This window comes from Protopterus annectens, chromosome 15.part0 (assembly GCF_019279795.1).
Source record: "Protopterus annectens isolate FY-2018-M chromosome 15.part0, PAN1.0, whole genome shotgun sequence".
NCBI lineage: Eukaryota > Metazoa > Chordata > Ceratodontiformes > Protopteridae > Protopterus > Protopterus annectens.
In genome coordinates this window covers 480,286,652-480,306,263 of record NC_056749.1, presented here as the reverse complement: position 1 = coordinate 480,306,263, position 19,612 = coordinate 480,286,652, and the positions used below count along the sequence as shown (strand labels likewise).

Sequence of the window (19,612 nt, the reverse complement as noted above, 5' to 3'; positions counted from 1 at the left end):
TATCCTTTGACCAATGTGTAACTAAGATGATAAGAAAATCCTTCTATGTCACCCAAGTAATAGGTAAGGGTATGGCATCCAGGTCCAAGGAACGTATAGTACACTCTACTTGGCCTTTATCAGACCGATCATTGAATACAATGCTCCCTTTGGCATGTGTCTAACCAGACACTTGCAACAGTTGGGAAGCCCACAAAGGTTTCTCACTAGGAGAATTCAGGGCATGGAAACCCTGTCCTACACTGAATGGCTAAAGGCTCTGTCTCTATATTCAGACTCCCACAGATGTCTGGCAGGGAATCTTTGCCCTGATGAATATGTTGCACATGTGCAAATCAAACTGCACCAAAAAGTCTAGATCCAGTATTTTGAATTTCACTTGTGACATAAGCAGAACATGCTGGAGAAACAGATGTGTCCGAAACGATCCCCACACTATGGAATAGGCTCCCCATCCATGTAAAACAGAGTTAATTTCTGACCTTATTCAAATGAAACCTTGACAACTGGATGGGAAATCATAAATTTACCCCAAGTCTGCCCCCATATCCCATATGGACAAATTCTGTCAATAATAAAAGTACACCATCCTGTATAGATGCCCATGATACTTGGGACCCAAATGGTTTGGGGTGCGCGGCTAGGCTTGTAAGGGCCCTAATGGTCATTAGCCTAGTAATGACCTATGAACCTAAGAGCTACAGGACCACTAGCTCCCTAAGAAAACAAAAGGCAAAGCACAGAGGTCTCCTCACAAAACTGAATTAAGGGCCAGTGATTACTGTCTTTTCTGGTAGCTTAGGGTTTTTAAGCCAGTGATGATTGTGAAGATAGGTGAAGGCTGCCAGCCTAGCGAGATAGAATTTTGTAGATAATTCTGTCATTTGTAAATATTAATATAAGCCACTGGTTTGTTCTCTTAAATTTATCAAAAACGGTGTTAAATGTGAAACTGCAAAAATGTAACAACAGTGCACTCTGCTGTAACAAAGCTAATATGTCAATTCTTTGATGTCAGGGCTTGGACCTGATATGTCTGGATGAAGGAATTCTGGCTGTTGTCTTGAGGCCAGAGTTAACGGCTAGAATTTGCATGCATAATTTCTTTTATTGCTCTGGTTCCTGACCAGCTGCAAGATCAAAGAGGGACCATTAACCTTTGAGAGTATGTTAGCCTGGGAACCAGAAAGAAATGATGTAATCTGAAATGAATCAGTGGTACTGTGTTATCAATTTAAGGATAGAAAGAATGAGGGCATTTAGCATTTGTATTGAGAAGATCCAACTCACCACACTCTGCCTGTGTTCTATATGTAAGTTTATTTTAGAACTGTGTTTTCTCTTAGATATAGCTAGGAACTAGGAAGATTAGATTAGTGTTTTTCTGTATTGCTGTCAGAACTATTGTATTATTTTAAGTATTTCTCTGTGATCTCTGAACTCTTAACTAGCACTGTATAGTAAGAAGTATTGTCTTATGTTTTTACTATTTATTATTAAATATTTTTAAACCTTTCAACTGTGGCTGTTTTGTGTAGAGATAATTTAAGCTCTAAGAGTACATTGCATGTATATAGTGATACTGTACCAAGTCACTCCAAATAATTCTTGACTGGTTAGTTGCACTTACCAGTTGGATAATAATATTGCACAGTAATTGGAGACACTTCATAAGGGTCTTTGAGTAGCTGATAAATATTAGCTGGGTGGTGGCAGTGATTTCTACCGTATAGTCTGGGTAAAAAGGGCACAGCTGGAGAACCTCTGCCAGCCTTCCCCTGGAGTGTCTGTGTGGTTGTATATAACTCTTATCTCAACGTGTGTGTGTATGTCAACTACTTTGGCAGGGACACAAAGCACTGGTTGGACAGAGAGGATGCTGGAGGTTTTAGCTTGCCCACTAGGCTGAGATCTGGACCCATAGCTGTGCCAGTGGGGAGTCTTATGGGGGACCTGGAGAGAAAGGGAGAAACCAGCACCAGACTGACTGTGATCTCTGTGTGCTCATAAGGGAAATTGTACTTTACTTTGTGTGTATTTATTATCCTTTCCCTATATGGACGCTCCTCACTGGTGTTAGTGCAGAGGATTGAGGCTCCTTGATTGCTGGGCCAGGGCACAGGTGTCACAATGATCTTAGTCAGGAACCTTTGGGGTCTTTCTAGCTGTTTGAAATGTCTAGTTAGGTACATGCCAAAGGGGGTACTGTATTCAACAACTGGCCTACTCAATGCTGAAGATAAAGGGACAATGACGTCTTTACATCTGGATGATACACCTTTGGTAATTAGCTGTTCTGTTGAGAAGGGCTTTCTGATTACTGTCATTACATGCTGATTAAAGGAGAGAGAATTATCAACTCAAGTTCCAAGGTCTTTGATGGTATTCTTATTTTGAGGTGGGGTGTTGTCTGTGTTGTGTGCTGAGGGAGGGGTTGTTTACCAAATGTGACAATATTATACTTTTTTGCATTTAATTTTAAGCCATTTTAGTACACCTGGCATTTACAAGTATAAGTTCTTGCTGAAGGTCTTGGGCACCTAAGGGGGACATGACAATGACTCCCAGTTTATGGTCACCTGCATATTTAGTTAGCCAAAGGTTGTGTTTTATAGTCTAGAGATCAGAAAATTAAATGCCAAAAAAGAGGTTCCAGCACTGAGCCCTGTGAGACACCACAGGTAACCATCATAGTTTCTGATGAGGTGCTTGATTCATACATTGGTACTAGGCTATTGGTCCTAGGGCCTATAGAAGCCTAGCCATAACAATTCCCTGGCTATTTATTCCCACACTATTTACTTCCCTGGACCCCTGTCTAGCAGGGCAACTGACGTGATCCCTGGGGTGAATTTCCTTTCTCCCATCCAATCATCAAGGTTCCTTTTGAAGAGGGCCAAAGAGGTGCTCTGCTTGACATGATACTTACACCATGTGGTTATGTCCTTTTAGACAATTTGATATCCATCTTACCCCATAGGGATCTGTTTGTAATGCATTAAGCTTACCAAGTATGTTAGCATTGAGGATGATGTCAAATGCCTTGGCCAGCTTAAGGTATGCTGTGTGGACAGCATGACCACTGTCAACAGCCTGTGCTACATTTCAAAGATGTTAACCAATTTATTGAACAAGATCTACCCATGACAAAATCAAACTGTTGCCAGAATGGGCAGATAAGACTTTTAATATCATAGTTTATCAGGTCAGTTATAATATATTCCATAGTTTTGCAATTAAAACTCACCAAGCTCATGGGACTGTAATTCCCAGGCTCAGTAGTGGGGCCACCCTTATTATGTAGAATCTCTATTGCAGTGCACTATACCTCAGGGACAAAGCCAGTTGGCCAACTCAGGTTAAATAGCTGAAGAAGTAGCTCTGTCAGTATTTGTTTAGTACTGTTTATTAAACAGCCTGTTATGTTATCAGGTCCCATGGAAGAAATAGTTTTGGTCTTGGAGAGCACCCTCAGTACATGTTGTTTAGACTTTAGTGATGATGAAAAGTTTGACAAATTCATAGATAAGTGGTCTTTGGGAAGTCATCTCTTGGGACAAATTGCTACTGAATTTGTTTGCTAGTTTGTTGGCAATGTCTAACAGACTGAGACGTACCTCCCTGGACTACATGAAAAGAGACATAGAGGAGCTCTCTGAGCATGTAGCCCAGGCCGGTATGACCCTGACCTTGAGTAGCCTCTTACTCTCACTAAGAATGATGCCACAATATGAAGACAAGATGATCAATTTCAATAATTGGCTTAAGTATTGGTGTCATTCAAAGGGGATCCAATGCCTGTCTGCCTGGGATGACATGCTCGACAAGCCACGATGCTTCACTAGGGATGGCTTGCACCTGTCACCCCTGGGCTTTCGGATATTGGCAAAGGCTCTTGCTTCCCCCATAGTGCCTTTTTTAGGAAAGGCTCAAAAGACAAACCCACCTCCATAGGTATCACAAGGGATAAGAAACTAAGAGTAATGCTACTCAACGCCAGAAGTCTAAACCTCAAGATGCATGCACTCAAAACTCTCCTTAGCATGGAGAACATTAATATCTGTGCAGTAACAGAAACCTGGTTCAAGGCTCCCGAGAGCACCCCAGCACTACCAGGTTATACCTCATACCATGTTTTTTGGCCCCAAAATTTGGACCGAACCACAAAAGGAGGGGGAGTATCAATATTCGTCAAAGATACCCACACCTCCAGGTTGGTGGCACAGCACGAAGCATCAGAGACTATCCATGTGCAACTAACAGTGGGTAAAACTGCCTTCCAGTTTATAGCCTGCTACAGACCACCCTCCCAAACCCAGGAACCCCACTCGGCCTTCCTAAGAACACTGGAAAATATGAAGGTCTCTCCAAACACCATTATATTGGGCGACTTCAACTACCCAAACATAGACTGGGAGCAATACTCTAGCTCCAACACCCTAGCCCAAAGGTTCCTAGAATTTATAAACTCAAATGCTATGGAACAACTTGTTACCACTCCCACAAGAGGGAAAACATACTGGACCTGATCATCACCAACATGGGGACTCTATGCTCCAGACCAGAAGTGTATCCCTCACTGGTAAGATCAGACCATAAACTAATCTCACTAGATATTCACATCCCGACCCCAGCCCCTGCCCAGAAAACCACAGTGAAAAACTTCTCTAAAGCAAATTTCACACTCCTCAAAACCGAGGTGAAATCCTTCAAAGCCCCCAGGCCTGTGGAAAATACGGCCCAGACCGCAGAATCCTTTATAAACGCATTCTATGAACACCTTCAGGAATGCATGGATCATGCAATCCCAAATAAAACCAAGACCCAATCCTCCAAGGTTAGGCATCCTGTCTGGTGGGCCCCAGCCATAAACAAACTATACAATAGAAGGAGGAAGCTACTACATGATAGAGCAAAATCCCAAAAAGGGAAGGCATCTCTGATCAGTATTAGCAAAAAACTACGAGCACTCATAAAATCGTCTAAGGCCAGCTTCAAGAGAAAAATTGCACAGGACACTAAGGATAATCACAAGGCTTTCTTTAGTTATGTTAGGAACCTGGGTGGGAATTCCCAGATATGCTCAGAATTAGTCCAAAATGACAAAAAATACACCGAACCCACAGACATTGCCAACATCCTAGCTGACAGGTTCAGCGCAAACTTCTCCCCCCCTTCCCCACCAAAAGGGCAAATATCTATCCCAGCAGAGTGCTGCCCCCCTGACATCTCAGATGCTCAGGTAAGAGCCGCCCTCTCCAAAGCAAAAAAACACAGCATCAATGGGACCAGACGGTGTCCCGGGCTGCATCCTACATGAACTCCAAGAAGAACTAAACCCAAACATAAAACTACTGTTCAATCTCAGCCTTACTACAGGATATGTACCCAAAGAGTGGTGTACAGCAACAGTGGTCCCTCTCCACAAAGGTGGTGCCTCAATGGATCCGGGAAACTATCACCCCATAAGCCTGACTAGCTTGGTCTGCAAAGCTATGGAAAGGATCATCATGGACCTCATAAATAAAGATATTGGGGACCTACAGACACTGGATCCTACCCAGTTCGGCTTTGTTAAGGGCAGATCCTGCCTCTTAAACCTGGTTGATTTCTTTGAAACAGTCACCAAGGCCATTGACGAGGGGAAGGTGGTCCACACAGCCTACCTGGACCTTGCAAAAGCCTTCAATACAATATCCCACTCGGGCATTATAGATAAGCTCACCAGCTTAAATATAAACCCCTATGTCACTAGATGGGTTGCAAACTGGCTCAAGGACAGAACCCACATGGTTAGAATTGCTGGAGCCATGTCAGACTCCAAACCAGTTACAAGTGGCATCCCACAAGGCTCAGTCCTGGGACCTCTCTTGTTCGGCATATATTTCTTGGAGGTGCAGGCTAACACGGAAGGACTGTAGCTGACCAAGTTCACAGATGACTGCAAACTGGGCGCCATAATCGACTCTCCAGCTGACACAAACATCCTACAAAAGGGCCTCATAGAAACAGACAACTGGTGCCAGAGCCATGGCCTCAAGCTAAATGCCAAAAAGTGTATAGTCATCCCCTTTGGCAAAAACAAAGTGCCCACAAATTACCACATAGGTGGTAATCCATTAAGTACGGAAGAAGTAATTAGGGACCTGGGTACCCAAGTTGATAGCAATCTCTCATTTGACAACCACGTGGCCAAAGTGGTTAGAAAAACATTTTATATAGCCCACCTAATCATGAAGGGATTCACATCTAGATCAGGGGAGGTCATCGTGCCTCTTTACTCATCCCTCATCAGGCCCATAATTGAGTACAATGCCCCTTTTAGGATATACCTTACCAGACACCTGCAGCAATTGGAAAGACCCCAAAAGTACCTCACCAAGAGGATCAAAGGGCTCAAACAGATGCCATATGCTGCCCGGTTAAAGAAACTCCAGCTCTACTCAGTGGCATACCGCCTGCTCAGAGGCAATCTGTGCCTGACGTATAAAGCCATGTCCAACCCAGAATTAATGGACATGCTGCACCTCAGAAAATCCAAATCCCATAGAGCTACGCGCTCGAGAGACTTGAACCTCAGCACTGAAATAAATAGGACATGCTGGAGGGACAGATTCATAACCCAGAGGCTCCCTTCACTCTGGAATAAAATACCAGTCCAGGTTAGGCAGAGTCCCTCATTGACTCGCTTCAAGAGGAATCTTGATGAGTGGATGGGAGATTGTAGGTTTACCCCGGGTATCACTTCTGTGTCACTGTTAGACAGAGGCAGTGTATACTAACCTTGAAAAAGGGCATAGCAAAATTCATTTAAAATGGGTGGTGAAAGCCAAACACATTCTGGCTAGGCTTATAAATGCCCTAGGGCAGATAGCCTAGTATGAACCTATGAACCTATAACAAATGGTGACATTATGAATAAGCTCAGAGAAATGTTGGGTGTTATTTCTTAGTTTCCTATCATAGCTAAGGAAGGACTTGTAATTGTCCTTGGCTTCAGGTGCTAACCTTAGGTCATGGGCTGCTTTAGTAGGCCTAACAGTGTTTTTTCAAGTTTTTGGTCAGTTATTTGATGTTAACCTTGATACAAGTGTCTTTTGATCTGCCATGTACTTTAATGAGGTTTTTATTTCTTTCATTTCTTTTATTGTAGATTATTTATGTTGGTCAGAGATGGATCATTGTCAAATGAGGCCCAAGGCAGGAGAATGGACCAGGGACCCCCACATCCATTCTGGTGCCCTATTACCACTCTTTCCCAATTACCATAAACACTGCTCAAAAATGCCAGCTATGTCAGATATGGATTTCATTTAAAACTTTTAATTTAAATATCCTTTGTTGACCAGGTTAGTCCCAATAGGTTTGTAGCATCTTTTCAGGGGAGAGCCTTCATGGTATTTTTATTACTAGGGGAAATTTGGAAAGGGCATTGGGGAACTTCACTCCACTCTTTTTGTCAGATCAGGTGGATGTAAAAGATCTCAGAGCCCCTACCATTAACACAGACAGATGAGACCTTCAGTTTAACTTGTCATCCCAAGGGCAACACGCACACAGGAGTTCAATGCCCCTCCCCTTAAAGTGCCCTGTAGAACCATAATCTATCTAGATAGTATGGAAGTAGAACCCACAGCCTTCTGCACCAAAGGCAAGTATGCCCCCTGTTGTGCTTCTAACACTGCTTTGAAATTCTGTAGCACAAACACTGGCAGCCATTTGCTAAACAAAACAGTAGCACATTGAAAACAGACTAAGCATAAGCAACAGTAAATGTCTCTTCCCTTGAAGTTCACCATTCCTTGAAAATGCACTGAAGCTTACCATTTCTTCAGAATGAACTGACGCTCACCATTCCTTAAAAATGCACTGAAACTCAACATTTCTTGAAAATGCACCCCTGTAGTTTTGAAGATGTTTTCCATTAAGGTGTGAAATAAAATATATGAGCCAATAAAATACAAAATTACCCATTTCAGCACATTTCAATTAACTCCGAATACTAAGTGAGAAATCTGTTAATTTGTGTAGAGGATTAAGGCTCGTGATTCTGGTAGCCAAGGAACAGGGTTTGAGCCTAAGCAAGTTAATAAAATACCAAGAACCAAACAGCAGTTGGCAGCTACATGGTCAATAAGGTCCGTCCTCACCACAACAATTCAGGAAAAATGTCACTTCCACGAAACAGTATTTATAAAAAACACAGGTTTATTTAAACATTCACAGATTTAGCGCTTTCATTTCATTCCATGAAACATCTTCAGAATAATTCATTTAAAAATACTCCCTCATTTATAGTGGTCTAAATAAAATTATTTGGTTCACATTTTTAAATAATGTTACATCATACATCTAATTAAAAGACTCACGCCACATCTTAAAAAGCCCATCACATTTTGCAAGGCAATTCCAGCTTAGCTTTTTTTAACCAACATAACATATATTACAATACCTTATATGTAAACAGGAAAATTATATTAAGTGCAAAAAAATATGTATATAACATGAAACACACTATTTATAAAGTTGTAAAACTTTATACTTTTGTTCTCATTTTTAAAGCTGGTATAATGGATAAATGATCATTCAGACCAGGTCTAGTACAGGCATCCAAATGCATTTGCCAAATTAATTCACAAAACTCTAAAAGAGTTTCCCAATCACCTCCCCTGTCCGAGGGTTTAACCTGTTCAATTACCCAAAACTTAAAGGCAGCTCCATCATACTCCTGAGTATGTCTAGAGAGAACATTGGTATCTTTTTTCCTACCAATATCATAGATGTGTTCATATACTCTAAACTTTAAATTCCTTTCTGTTTTGCCTACATAATAAGTGAAGCATTTCAAACAATATGCCAAATAAATCACTTCTTTAGTCTGACAGGTATAATACCCCTTTGCTATCATACACTTGTTGTTATTAACACTAGGTATATATAATTCACTCAAATTTGATAGCCACTTACACTGATGGCAGCAGCCACAGGCATAGGTCCCTAACTTTTTTCTAGCCCCAGTACCATTGTACTGGTCTTGTTGTCTACTATCTCTCTCAAATACATTCTTCAAGTTTGCACCTCTCCTATAACTAAATTTTAGAGGTGCCTGAAAAATTTTTAAACTATTGGGCATGATTTTAAATATGTTCCAATACTTTAGAACTATATTCCTCACCCTGCTTGTATCTTGGGTATACCTTATTACAAAATAATGCCCATTCTGTCCTTCATTTGTAATTTGGTGTGGCTGCTGCCGTCAGTGTAAGTGGATATGAAATTTGAGTGAATTATATATACCTAGTGTTAATAACTTCATGAAAACTTTTTAAAATGTGGTTTGTCTTTCAATTAGATGTATGATGTAACATTATTTAAAAATGTGAACCAATGAATTTTATTTAGACCACTATAAATGAGGGAGTATTTTTAAATTAATTATTCTGAAGAAGTTTCATGGAATGAAACAAAAGTGCTAAATCTGTGAATGTTGGAATAAACCTGTGTTTTTTTAGATATACTGTTTCGTGGAAGTGACATTTTTCCTGAATTATTGTGGTGAGGACGGACCTTTATTGACCGTGTAGCTGCCAACTGCTGTTTGGTTCTTGGTATTTGTTGTGGAAAGGTATTCAGCTGATTCATCCTATTTGTGGAGGTTAAGTTAATAAAATAGCCTGCCATCTCTAAGTAGGGCATTTCAAACACACACACACAGCTTTCCCATAGAACTGTTTATCAACATACCTACTGGGAACACTCTCCATGGTCTATGGTAGCAGGGAACGCTCTCCATGGTCTATGGTAGCACTGATCATGTAACTTCATGAAAACATAATGTTAAGTTCCAGTGTTAAAAGTGTTTCAGAAAGGAAGAGTTGCAGTGTTGAAATTGTTAGAGTTGCGTGCATGGTACTAAAACACACACATACAGTCCACAGACCATAGACAGAGTACACCCTTAAACACAACATTGTTTTTAAATGTCTCATTGTATTTAGATTTGGTTGGGGCTGCCATTTCTATATATTTATCTAAGTAGGCAAGGAAGTCCTTTGTGAAACTATTTGGTGTGAAATTGTCTGGAGTAATGCTAATATAAGTGAATTTTGAAACTTCATCATAGAATTTCATGAGATTAATACATATAAATCTTTAAATTCTGAGTTATTGGTTTAACTGGGTTTACTGATTTTTGAAGGTGAGAGCTACTAGTTTGTAGTCCAACTTAATCAAGGAATAGAATGCCAGAGAAATTGCACATGTAGAAGCTATGTTCATAAGGACTAGGTCAAGTATATTATGTCCATTTTGGGTTTGTTAACAGTCTGATGCACAGAGTTTTTCTTTGTTACATATAAGAATTTCAGGGCATGTTATACCTTGGAGATGTAGGCACTCAAGTTTATTGAGGAGTAGTTAATGTCTTCCAAAATAATAGAGTTCTTGTTTATAGGGAATTCCTGAAATGCATTTAGAAATCTTACACGATTTCAGGGGGATAAAGAGCATCCTGCAAAAGGCTATAAATTGATAGTTGTTCCTTATGCATGATTGGCGCACCTCACAAGTATCGAGGAAGTGCTTTCTGCACCTGAAAACCAAGTGTTGATAATTACATAGGTATGGATATTTTCCAATTTTAAGAAAACTTCAGAGTCAGGCAGTTTGTTGTTGAGATTTCTGGCACTAGAACCACTTTAATGTGATCTTGTTTGGGATTTTATGTTAGTTATGATGGTATGTCCATCACTATGGGGAACAACAAAGGCATTAGCTAGGATGTGGAATCCCTGGAATGAGAGGTGCAGACCAGCTTTTGCAGAGTTGTTAAATATATGAGGCTTTGGCAATGAATTTTATGGCCTCAGTTTAAGATATTTCAGTGTTGTTGGTCTAGATTGTAATGGCTGTATATGTTACTCACTGTCTATGATTTTTGGGAGAGCTATGCTTCTAAAATTGCTACAAATTTGCATGTCTCACAAACAGAATTTATTTTGTTGGCTTAGAGTTTATCTGTATGCATAAGGCAGCTACTACACTGTCTAAGGATACCAAGAGCTATGTGGCTGGTCAATGAAGGGGAAACAAGCAGGCTGACCTTTCATCTTGGTCCAGAGATTTTGAGAATTAATTATGATTACACAGAGTACTATATGTACTTAATGAGATAGTTAGTGAGCTGTTCTGTGGTGGAATGTGATGCACAAGTCATGCACACTTTAGTATGTCACTTTCCCAAACATCACAGGTGTGATGCATAAGAAAGGAGTTCAACATGTAGGAATTCGTCTCTAAGGTAGCACTACAAAGTGGAATTCCTATTCTGACAAGAAGAATAAACAAGCCTGGATAAATATCTACTCATGTTGAATGTAGCAGGAATAAAAAAAAACATTGATAATAGTGGAAATATTTAATTGTAATCACTGCAACCAGAAAGTGAATGGAAGACTTCATGGAACACTTGACCAAGAAGCCTGAAAGGATGTTTCCACAGGTGTTGATGACATGGACATAGGATCATTGTCATTATCTGTACACTTTAATAATATACAGAAAGAGCAGAGTGCACTAATATTACTGATAACTGCTTTTGCTACCACTGTCAGTGTGGGTTAGGTATACATGTAGGCCTGTAAAATCCCACTTAAATAAACGGTATGTCAACAGACATTGTAAGGAAATTATAGAACCTCTAACCACCCCCCCCCCACAATGTTTACAACTCCCCAGATCAGATTGCACCAAAGTCCTGTATAGTGGGACATAGCAGCATATGTTCCCTGGTATGTTATTCAGAAACAGAGGCTTTTTATCTATCTCTTCTTATTTGTCTGCATACTGTGGAGATTTATATCTCATTATATCTGCCTACTATCCCAGTTTTAAGTGGGTACCTGGATGTATTTTGGATTGCAACTGGATAGTTATCTACTTGTAGATACTTGGCTGTACATAAAACATATTGTATTTGCTGAGTTCAGGACACTTTCCTGTAGAAATGGCCACACAAATGCCAAGATATTCAGCAAGATTATATGACTGTTTGTACACTATGTAGAAATGAATGCATATGACATGTAGATTCTGTACCAAATAACACAAGCTGATTGCTTCACTTTATGTATAAGGTGAATGGAAAATGAAAATAAGACATCTGTGTATTTTGTGCAACATAGTGTTCATGTAGCACATTAGCTATGCTTCCTTGCTGAACACAGTGCGACTATAAGGCAAGGCTCCTTATATTTTAGCTGTAGTACATGCAATGTCCCCTTTCTTAGAGGGTTTGACAATGTGTATGCCAGTAATAAATTGATTACCCAGGAAATTCAGTCTGAAATTCTTTTAACCAGATGGAAGGGTTCCAAAAGGCCAAGCAGTTTGTTAGCTTTAGCAGGGCTGCGCCTAGCTGGTCTCTCATTCCACAAAATACAGTCCCCTCCGATAGACAGATTGCAATGTCTTACCTAGCCTGGGAGGTATCCAAAAGAACAAGCAGTTCAGCAGCTTTATCAAGACTTGCAGTTAGCTGGTCCCTCTTGCTACAGTGTAAAATGGTATCTGATAAACAGCTGTTTGTGGCTTAAGCATATTGGGTTCTGAAATTGCAAGGGGGTAAATAGTTTTGACAGGCATTGCTCCTAGCTGATCTCTCATGCTGCAGCATAAGGAGGTAGAGCTTTGCCTTCTGTGCTTTGGGGGTATGCCATGGCCGCATGAAAAGAAATACTCCTTATGGAAGTGAGGGGACATGCTTCCCAGGTGGTCTGTTTCATGTATCCTCTCCATGCTACCCTGAATGTATGCAGTGAAGTTAGGCATGAAAAACAGATAATCTTGAACCATTCATGATGGCTGCCTGAATGATGGCCCCTTTCAGCTGACACCCACCCTAGTGATGGGAAACAAACAGGACAATTGGCCAAGAGGGGGAGGGAAAGTAAGCAAAAAAATAATGGCAGTACACACTGCTTATTATTCCTTTATGCAGTAAAAACAATGGGTATTACGGTGAAGTACTTTGAGATAATTGGTGACATTTGGTTTGATCAGCTACATACATGTACACAATAGTGAATAAGCCATGTAGTACAGCTGCTACAATATGAGCAGCATGCCCTCAAAATGGGGACAAAATTATTTTGGGACAGGTGTGCCATTCCCAGCACTTGAATATGTCCCACCAGTAGTAAGTGGTACATTAACCAGTAATGATCAGATATTTCAGATACTGCAAGACAAAATCTGCAGATTTGTAATTGGGCCACACTGGTGGCAATATCATTGCTTAATGATGGCATAGACCTATTTCCAGCAAAGGTACATTTTTACTTTATACAGTGATCTATAAACTACTTCATTAAACTAATAAAAGACACTGAATCATTGAATTTCAGTAAAATAATGCACACACGCTGAGATAATCAGATTCATTGACTGTTTCTCTCTCAGTTCCTCATCACCCCAAAACATACAACTATAATGCATTCTCCGTAAAAGGATCTTCACTGGAGAACTCCATCCATTTTAATGTCAGATTGCAGGAATTTCTTACTTCTTTCTCCAAAGGAACAATGCAGCTGCATTGCTTCTGTCACCTAAGGCTGGTAACAAAACTCAAAATTGTCTGATCTGTGCATGGCTAGACACTTACGGCCATCACTAACAACTCTGTGCATTTGTATATAGACAGTGTTAAAAAATTGCTAGTGCTGGTTCTTTGTACTTTCCATACTAAGGTCATGATGGGTAAAGGGCCTTAGTAGTCCTTTCATCTACCTAAAATAAATAAACAGACATAATGGACTCAAAAAAGCTGTAACTCATATAATATCCCACCCCATGAACATAGTACTCTGCAAAAGCCATCTTTGCCAGCTAGTATATAAAATAAACCAAATACATTTTACGTGTGTGTGTGTGTGTGTGTGTGTGTGTGTGTGTGTGTCTGTGAAAAAAAGTGTTGTACCATTTACTTACATGAGTGTGACTCTATTTGGAATACACAAAGAGCTGGCCAGAATTTAATTCCCAGAAAAAAGTGTATTATTCCATTGAAAGATCAACACCTGATTCTGAGGAACAAAGCTGTACAATGGCTAAGTGCTAGGATATCGCTTTGGCCTCTTCACATGCATTGAGGGATGTATTCAAAATGCTTTTTTTTACAACAGTATAATTATAAAGCCTTTGCCTGTCATAATATATGTTGTCAACTGTACTTTGTTTAATTACACAGATTTAACTCCTGATAGATAACAGACAATGGTAAGCTTATTTTAAATCAGTGCATACAAGAGTTGTATTACATTTATGAAAGGTAAGATTACTGAAGAAGTTATAGGCATATAGTGCAACATCAGTGGATATCTTTAAAATTATAGGAACAAGAACAAACAGTATATCAAAAAGCACATCTAATAGAGGCAGGTACAACACAAAGTCAAAGGTTAAAAAGTGCAGAAACTGGGGCACTGTCATGGATGTCCTTGAAAGCAGAACATATTAGAGCAATGCTGTCCCACCTCTAGCGAACCAGATGATATTGTGCTTGTGTTTTGCCTTAGCTGGATTGTAACAAGTTATGTAAAGTGCTGAATTTTGATTTAAACTGCTTCATTGCATTGAAACCAGCTATGTCAGTTTTGAGGGAGTCAGTTTGTATTTAAAAGAGTAAGCATGAGTTCCCTTCCTTTTTATATGCTATGAGATATACTGACTACTTGGAAAGTGCCATCCTGTAGAGTATGGCCTCTTTTCTGTATTGTTGGAAAGGAACCATCAGGTAAGAGACATAAATGATACTCTCCCTAGGGATAGTGATGCTTATATGTAGTTTTTGGTCTTTTATGACTTTGTTATACCTAAAGAATGTACAGATGAGTGGATTTATTTTATAAACATGCCTCTTCTTTACTGTGTTAACAAGTAATTCATTACCACTCATTTAAATTTTTTGAACTCTGTTGTGCCTTCTTTGTTAACATTTTCTTTTTTCCAATTTCTAAGCCAAACAAACATCTTCTTGTTCTTTTTTTCTTGAGCCTCTGTAGACAGGGTCCTTAACACTCGTTCTTCTCTGTACACGAATGATGGGCAACTGAACTTACTGGAGGCAGAGCTTTTTAAATCTGAATCATAACTTGAGTCTATCTCAGAGTTGTGAATGAATATTGCAAAAGCAGTAATGTACTAGACTGGACTTTGTTTAATAGAGGTGATCAGTTGACACCTGGGAATTTGGATGTGCAAGTTAATGGTAGTTGGGATCACCTGGACTTTCTATTAATTATTGGAATGTTAAAGAATGTCTTCAGTCAAGATAGATTCTTTCTTCTTATTATTTATTTATTTGTTTATTTTTGAAACCTTTCCTAATTTTGAAGCAATCTCAGGTCTCAATTTTAACAAGGATAAAACATATGTCCTTCCCTTAAATGAGAACTATATGTTCTACTTTTACATAATTCAAGGGTTTTTGCCAAATTTGTGAGTTTGTATGACTGTGGAGTTAGTATATTTAATTTCCAGTAGTGTGTGGGGGCTGAACTGCGTTTTTGTTTTACTTTTCATAATCACAGATGTAAACTATTGGTTTACATTTGCGATTATTTTTTGAGATAATTTTAGTGTCAATTAATAGTGACTTTGATGTTTTTTGTTTCATTCAAACTTACCGTTGATTATTCATTATTATACAATTACTGGCCATTAATATTAAAAAACGAGTACGCTGATGCTAGGCCCAACCAGCGTGCCCATTGTAAATCCAAGAATATACTAACGGAAAAAAGTCCAGTCGCCCAGACTTTTTCCGTCAGTATATCTCTTGATTTTTTTTTTTACTTTTTTTTTCCTTTGCAGAGGTAGCAAACAGAGAAAGGAAGATCTCTGTTGCTCTTTTTAAAGATATCTCGCTATGTTATATGAGTTGAAGAACTCGTATAACATAACGAGATATCTTAAAAAAATAGCAACCGAGATCTTCCTTTCAACAGAAAAAGGACAATCTCATTTTTTTTTTTTAAGATATCTCGCTATGTTATACGAGTTGAAGAACTCGTATAACATAGCGAGATATCTTAAAAAGCAATGGAGATCTTCCTTTCTCTAGTGCTACCTCTGCACAGCACTAATGTACTGTGTAAGCATGGGAACACAAGTCCCTTACGCATGCGCAGTACATCAGAAATGTCCCAGGATACCAGAAAACTGTGAAAGGGCAGCACAAAGACATTATATAATGACATTATTTAAGAAAAGTAAGTATTTTTTCTTAAATGTCATTGTATAATAGCAATAACCCACGGCTGGGTGTGAGCAGTGCTGGATTTACCCACAGTTGGCTTTATTTGGTCATTCAGGCTTCGCTCTCATGACCAAACTACACCAACTGCGTGTAAATCCAGCATTACCCACACCCAGCCATGAGTTATTGCTTAATAAACTCATGTACACATAAACACACACACACACACACACCTCTCTCTCTTCCTCTATATATGTATTTGTTCTGTATGTGTATGTTTATGTACATCTACTTATATATGTGTGTGCATATACATACATACATACACAAACAAATATACAACCCTCTCTCTCCCTCCCTCCCTCTATATAACACCACAGTGAACAGATGCAAGATGTAATGCAGTTTCTTTACAGTGAGTTCTCTGAAACTGAGGATTGAGTCATATAATTTCCCTGCTGCATATTGTACCTGCTAAGAGTGTAAAACAAATTAAACATTAACATTTGTAATGCATATCAGATATGACCCTTGAAACATTCGCAGTAAAACAAAATCAATAAAGTATGATTCAGGAAGTTTGCTGCAGTATACGACCAGGTAAGGACAAATAGGAAAGAAGACATTTTCCTACCTGTTTGAATCCTGATAAGATAGTGGTAACTGAAGTCTGTACATCTGGCAGTAAGTGGAGTTGTGATCCCATACACTGTGAGACACCAAAGAGGACTTGTCACAAATATCTTTATATTTGATCAAGATGTGGACAAACCTACTAAAAACAATCATACTTATTGGTTCCTTGGCAGGTATGTATTGTTTTACTTTATAAACTTTCATGTTTAACTTTGTAAACTGTTAATGCAGTCTAAAAGATTCATGCTTAGTTTGCAATACTGTGGTCCCTGAGTCAGGCCACCCAAACTGATTTGACTGAGTGCATTTTTTATTGGGGTGCTTATGAAAAGTGTTTTGGAGTAAAGCTACTTAGATGGGGAGATTTTGAACTTTAACTGAAACACTAACCTTTAGTTGGGTGGTCAAAAAGAGAAATGTCGCATTAACAATGCTATTGCATGTCTAAGAAGGATGTAATTTAGTTGGCAGACTGTACTCCGTAACGGTTGTGCTCTTATAGATACTTAACAGTAACCACTGCCTTACTCAAGCTGCTGAAAGAAAAATGTGAGTGAAATGGCAAACATTGAAAACTTCAGGAAGCCATTAGCACTACCACTGTCAGTTTCTGCACAGCCTTCCCTCTAGTGCACTGCATAGCTTGCAGAAAAGGTAGCTTTCTCCTTGGTCTATGAGGACGAGCACAAAGAAGACAAAACATACAAGATGATGACACATTGCTTGGGACATACTTGATATGGTGCCTGATAAAATGATAAAACTGGAGGAGGTTTTGCTGTCAGGAATCAGGATTATGTCCTTGACTATTTAAAAAAACATTTTCTGAGGATGGAAATTCATACTCATTTAGCATTAGCAATGATTTTATTGTGCTTATCTGAAATATTAATATTTCTAAAATCTTTTTTTTTCTTGTTTTATAAATATGAGTTGTGTAAATAGAAACTTATAAATAACTTGTATATTCATCTATAATTAAATCACTTTATCTACCCACACATTTAATTAGCATTTCTATCTTGTTTGCTTGGTAGCTAAATGGCTGAGCTGCAAAAATATATGTCTGAGCATGTCTGTTCTCTAAACAAAAGCTTTACATCACGCAACACTTTTTTCATGGAAAAAAGTGCTTTCATCTAGTAAGCTTAAGATAGTGAAAAAGTATATACATATATAAGCTTTCTTATAAATCTAATTACAAGTCTGTTTTAGTGTTGAACCAGACATTTAGTGAGAGAATCTTGCAAACCCGTGAAAAAATGCTTGCATACATAAAATTCTGACAAGAATTTCTTCTTTCTGATGACAGTTTCACAATATCCTGAGGTGGCAGGCCTAGCAAAGGATATCGCTAGATATATAGCTTTCCATAACTTCAGTATTTTAGGCCATTGAGAAATATACAAGAATTGAAGGCTTTTATACTTCACCAGTTAGAAATACGAAATCTGGCATAATTTAAAGTGCACTGGTCCACACTCTACACAGGTAACTACAAAAACAAAGCATACTGTATCATTAAAATATATATAGTGTAAGACTTGTTTTTTCCCTATACGTTTAATTCTTATTTTGCACATATATCCATTCTATGCAACAATCAGGTACAAGGCATAAAACAATCAGCACGTTACATTTATTCATACCCATCAAATACAAACTTGATATAAAACGACCTTGCCCCAGCTCACGAGTACCCTTTCTCCATCAGTTCCCTAACTAATACTCTGTTCCCCTGACAGTACAGCCTCCTTTCACTATACTGTAACAGTATCTGCATATTTTATTCTCCTTAATTCTTTACTGGCCTCAAGGACCCATAAATACATGGACTTTGTCAGCTAACAGAAAAATCTCCCTGTTATTGAGCCTTCTGCCTGCCTCATCTCCCTTAAACCTCTTCACACCAACACCACTACCCATACCCCTCTATCTCTCTTCCCTTCGGTTACTCCCCAGCTGTTCCCTAACCCTTTCAGCCATTTGCACCTCTAACACCCTTCCACACTTTCTGCATCTACCCCTGCATGTCCACTCTTTACAATCTCCTACTTCCTTTTTCTTCCACACCACCACAATCATTTTCTTCACTCCATATGCTGCCCCTTGCAAAACATTCCTCTAACCTTCAAATGTCTCACCACTTCTACATCAAGTAGGCAAAACATTCAACTTTTCTTCTCTTCCTCTCCTGTACACACACTCAAATCTCTCATTACTTCGCTCGCACTCCCACTGCCAATGATCAGTTCCACCACATATGTAGTTAAACAGCCACCATTTCCCTATACCTCCTACACCTTCCTTCAGACCACCACCAGCCCCTTTTCAGTTATTTCACTGTCCAATGATACTTATGAACAATTCTCCAATAATCATCACTATTATAGCCACCTGCTTCTGCGTCCTCACTACTTCCCACATCACTTCCCACAAATCTTCCTCATTTCCGTTCGCCGTCATCTCTGCTACACTATCTTTTCAGCTTCTCCACACCTTCTTTAATCCCACCACCTGCATGTCTATTCACCTCTTAGTAACTTCTCCCATCCTTCCATACTATATCCACTTTGTCAGCACCCTGTCCTTGCATCTGTTTTATCTTCATCACCATCCTTTCTTGCAACAGTCATTGTACTTTTCCACATTAAAAACACTCCTTCAGCTCTGTAAATTCCAGCACCCCTAACTCTTTTCCTCTTATCAAATCTTTCCCCA

The 19,612-nt window shown here is 39.2% G+C and overlaps 1 protein-coding gene across 1 annotated transcript in view; it reads left to right on the top strand.

Moving 5' to 3' along the window:
- Positions 1–16,839: 16,839 nt before the first annotated feature.
- LOC122789772 (V-set and immunoglobulin domain-containing protein 1-like) overlaps positions 16,840–19,612 on the top strand; it is a 282,372-nt gene continuing 279,599 nt past the window's right edge. Inside the window, exon 1 of the mRNA XM_044057211.1 lies at positions 16,840–17,064. Coding sequence (XP_043913146.1) covers positions 17,016–17,064 — 49 coding nt within the window. The 5' untranslated portion in view covers positions 16,840–17,015. The remainder of the gene's footprint in view (positions 17,065–19,612) is intronic.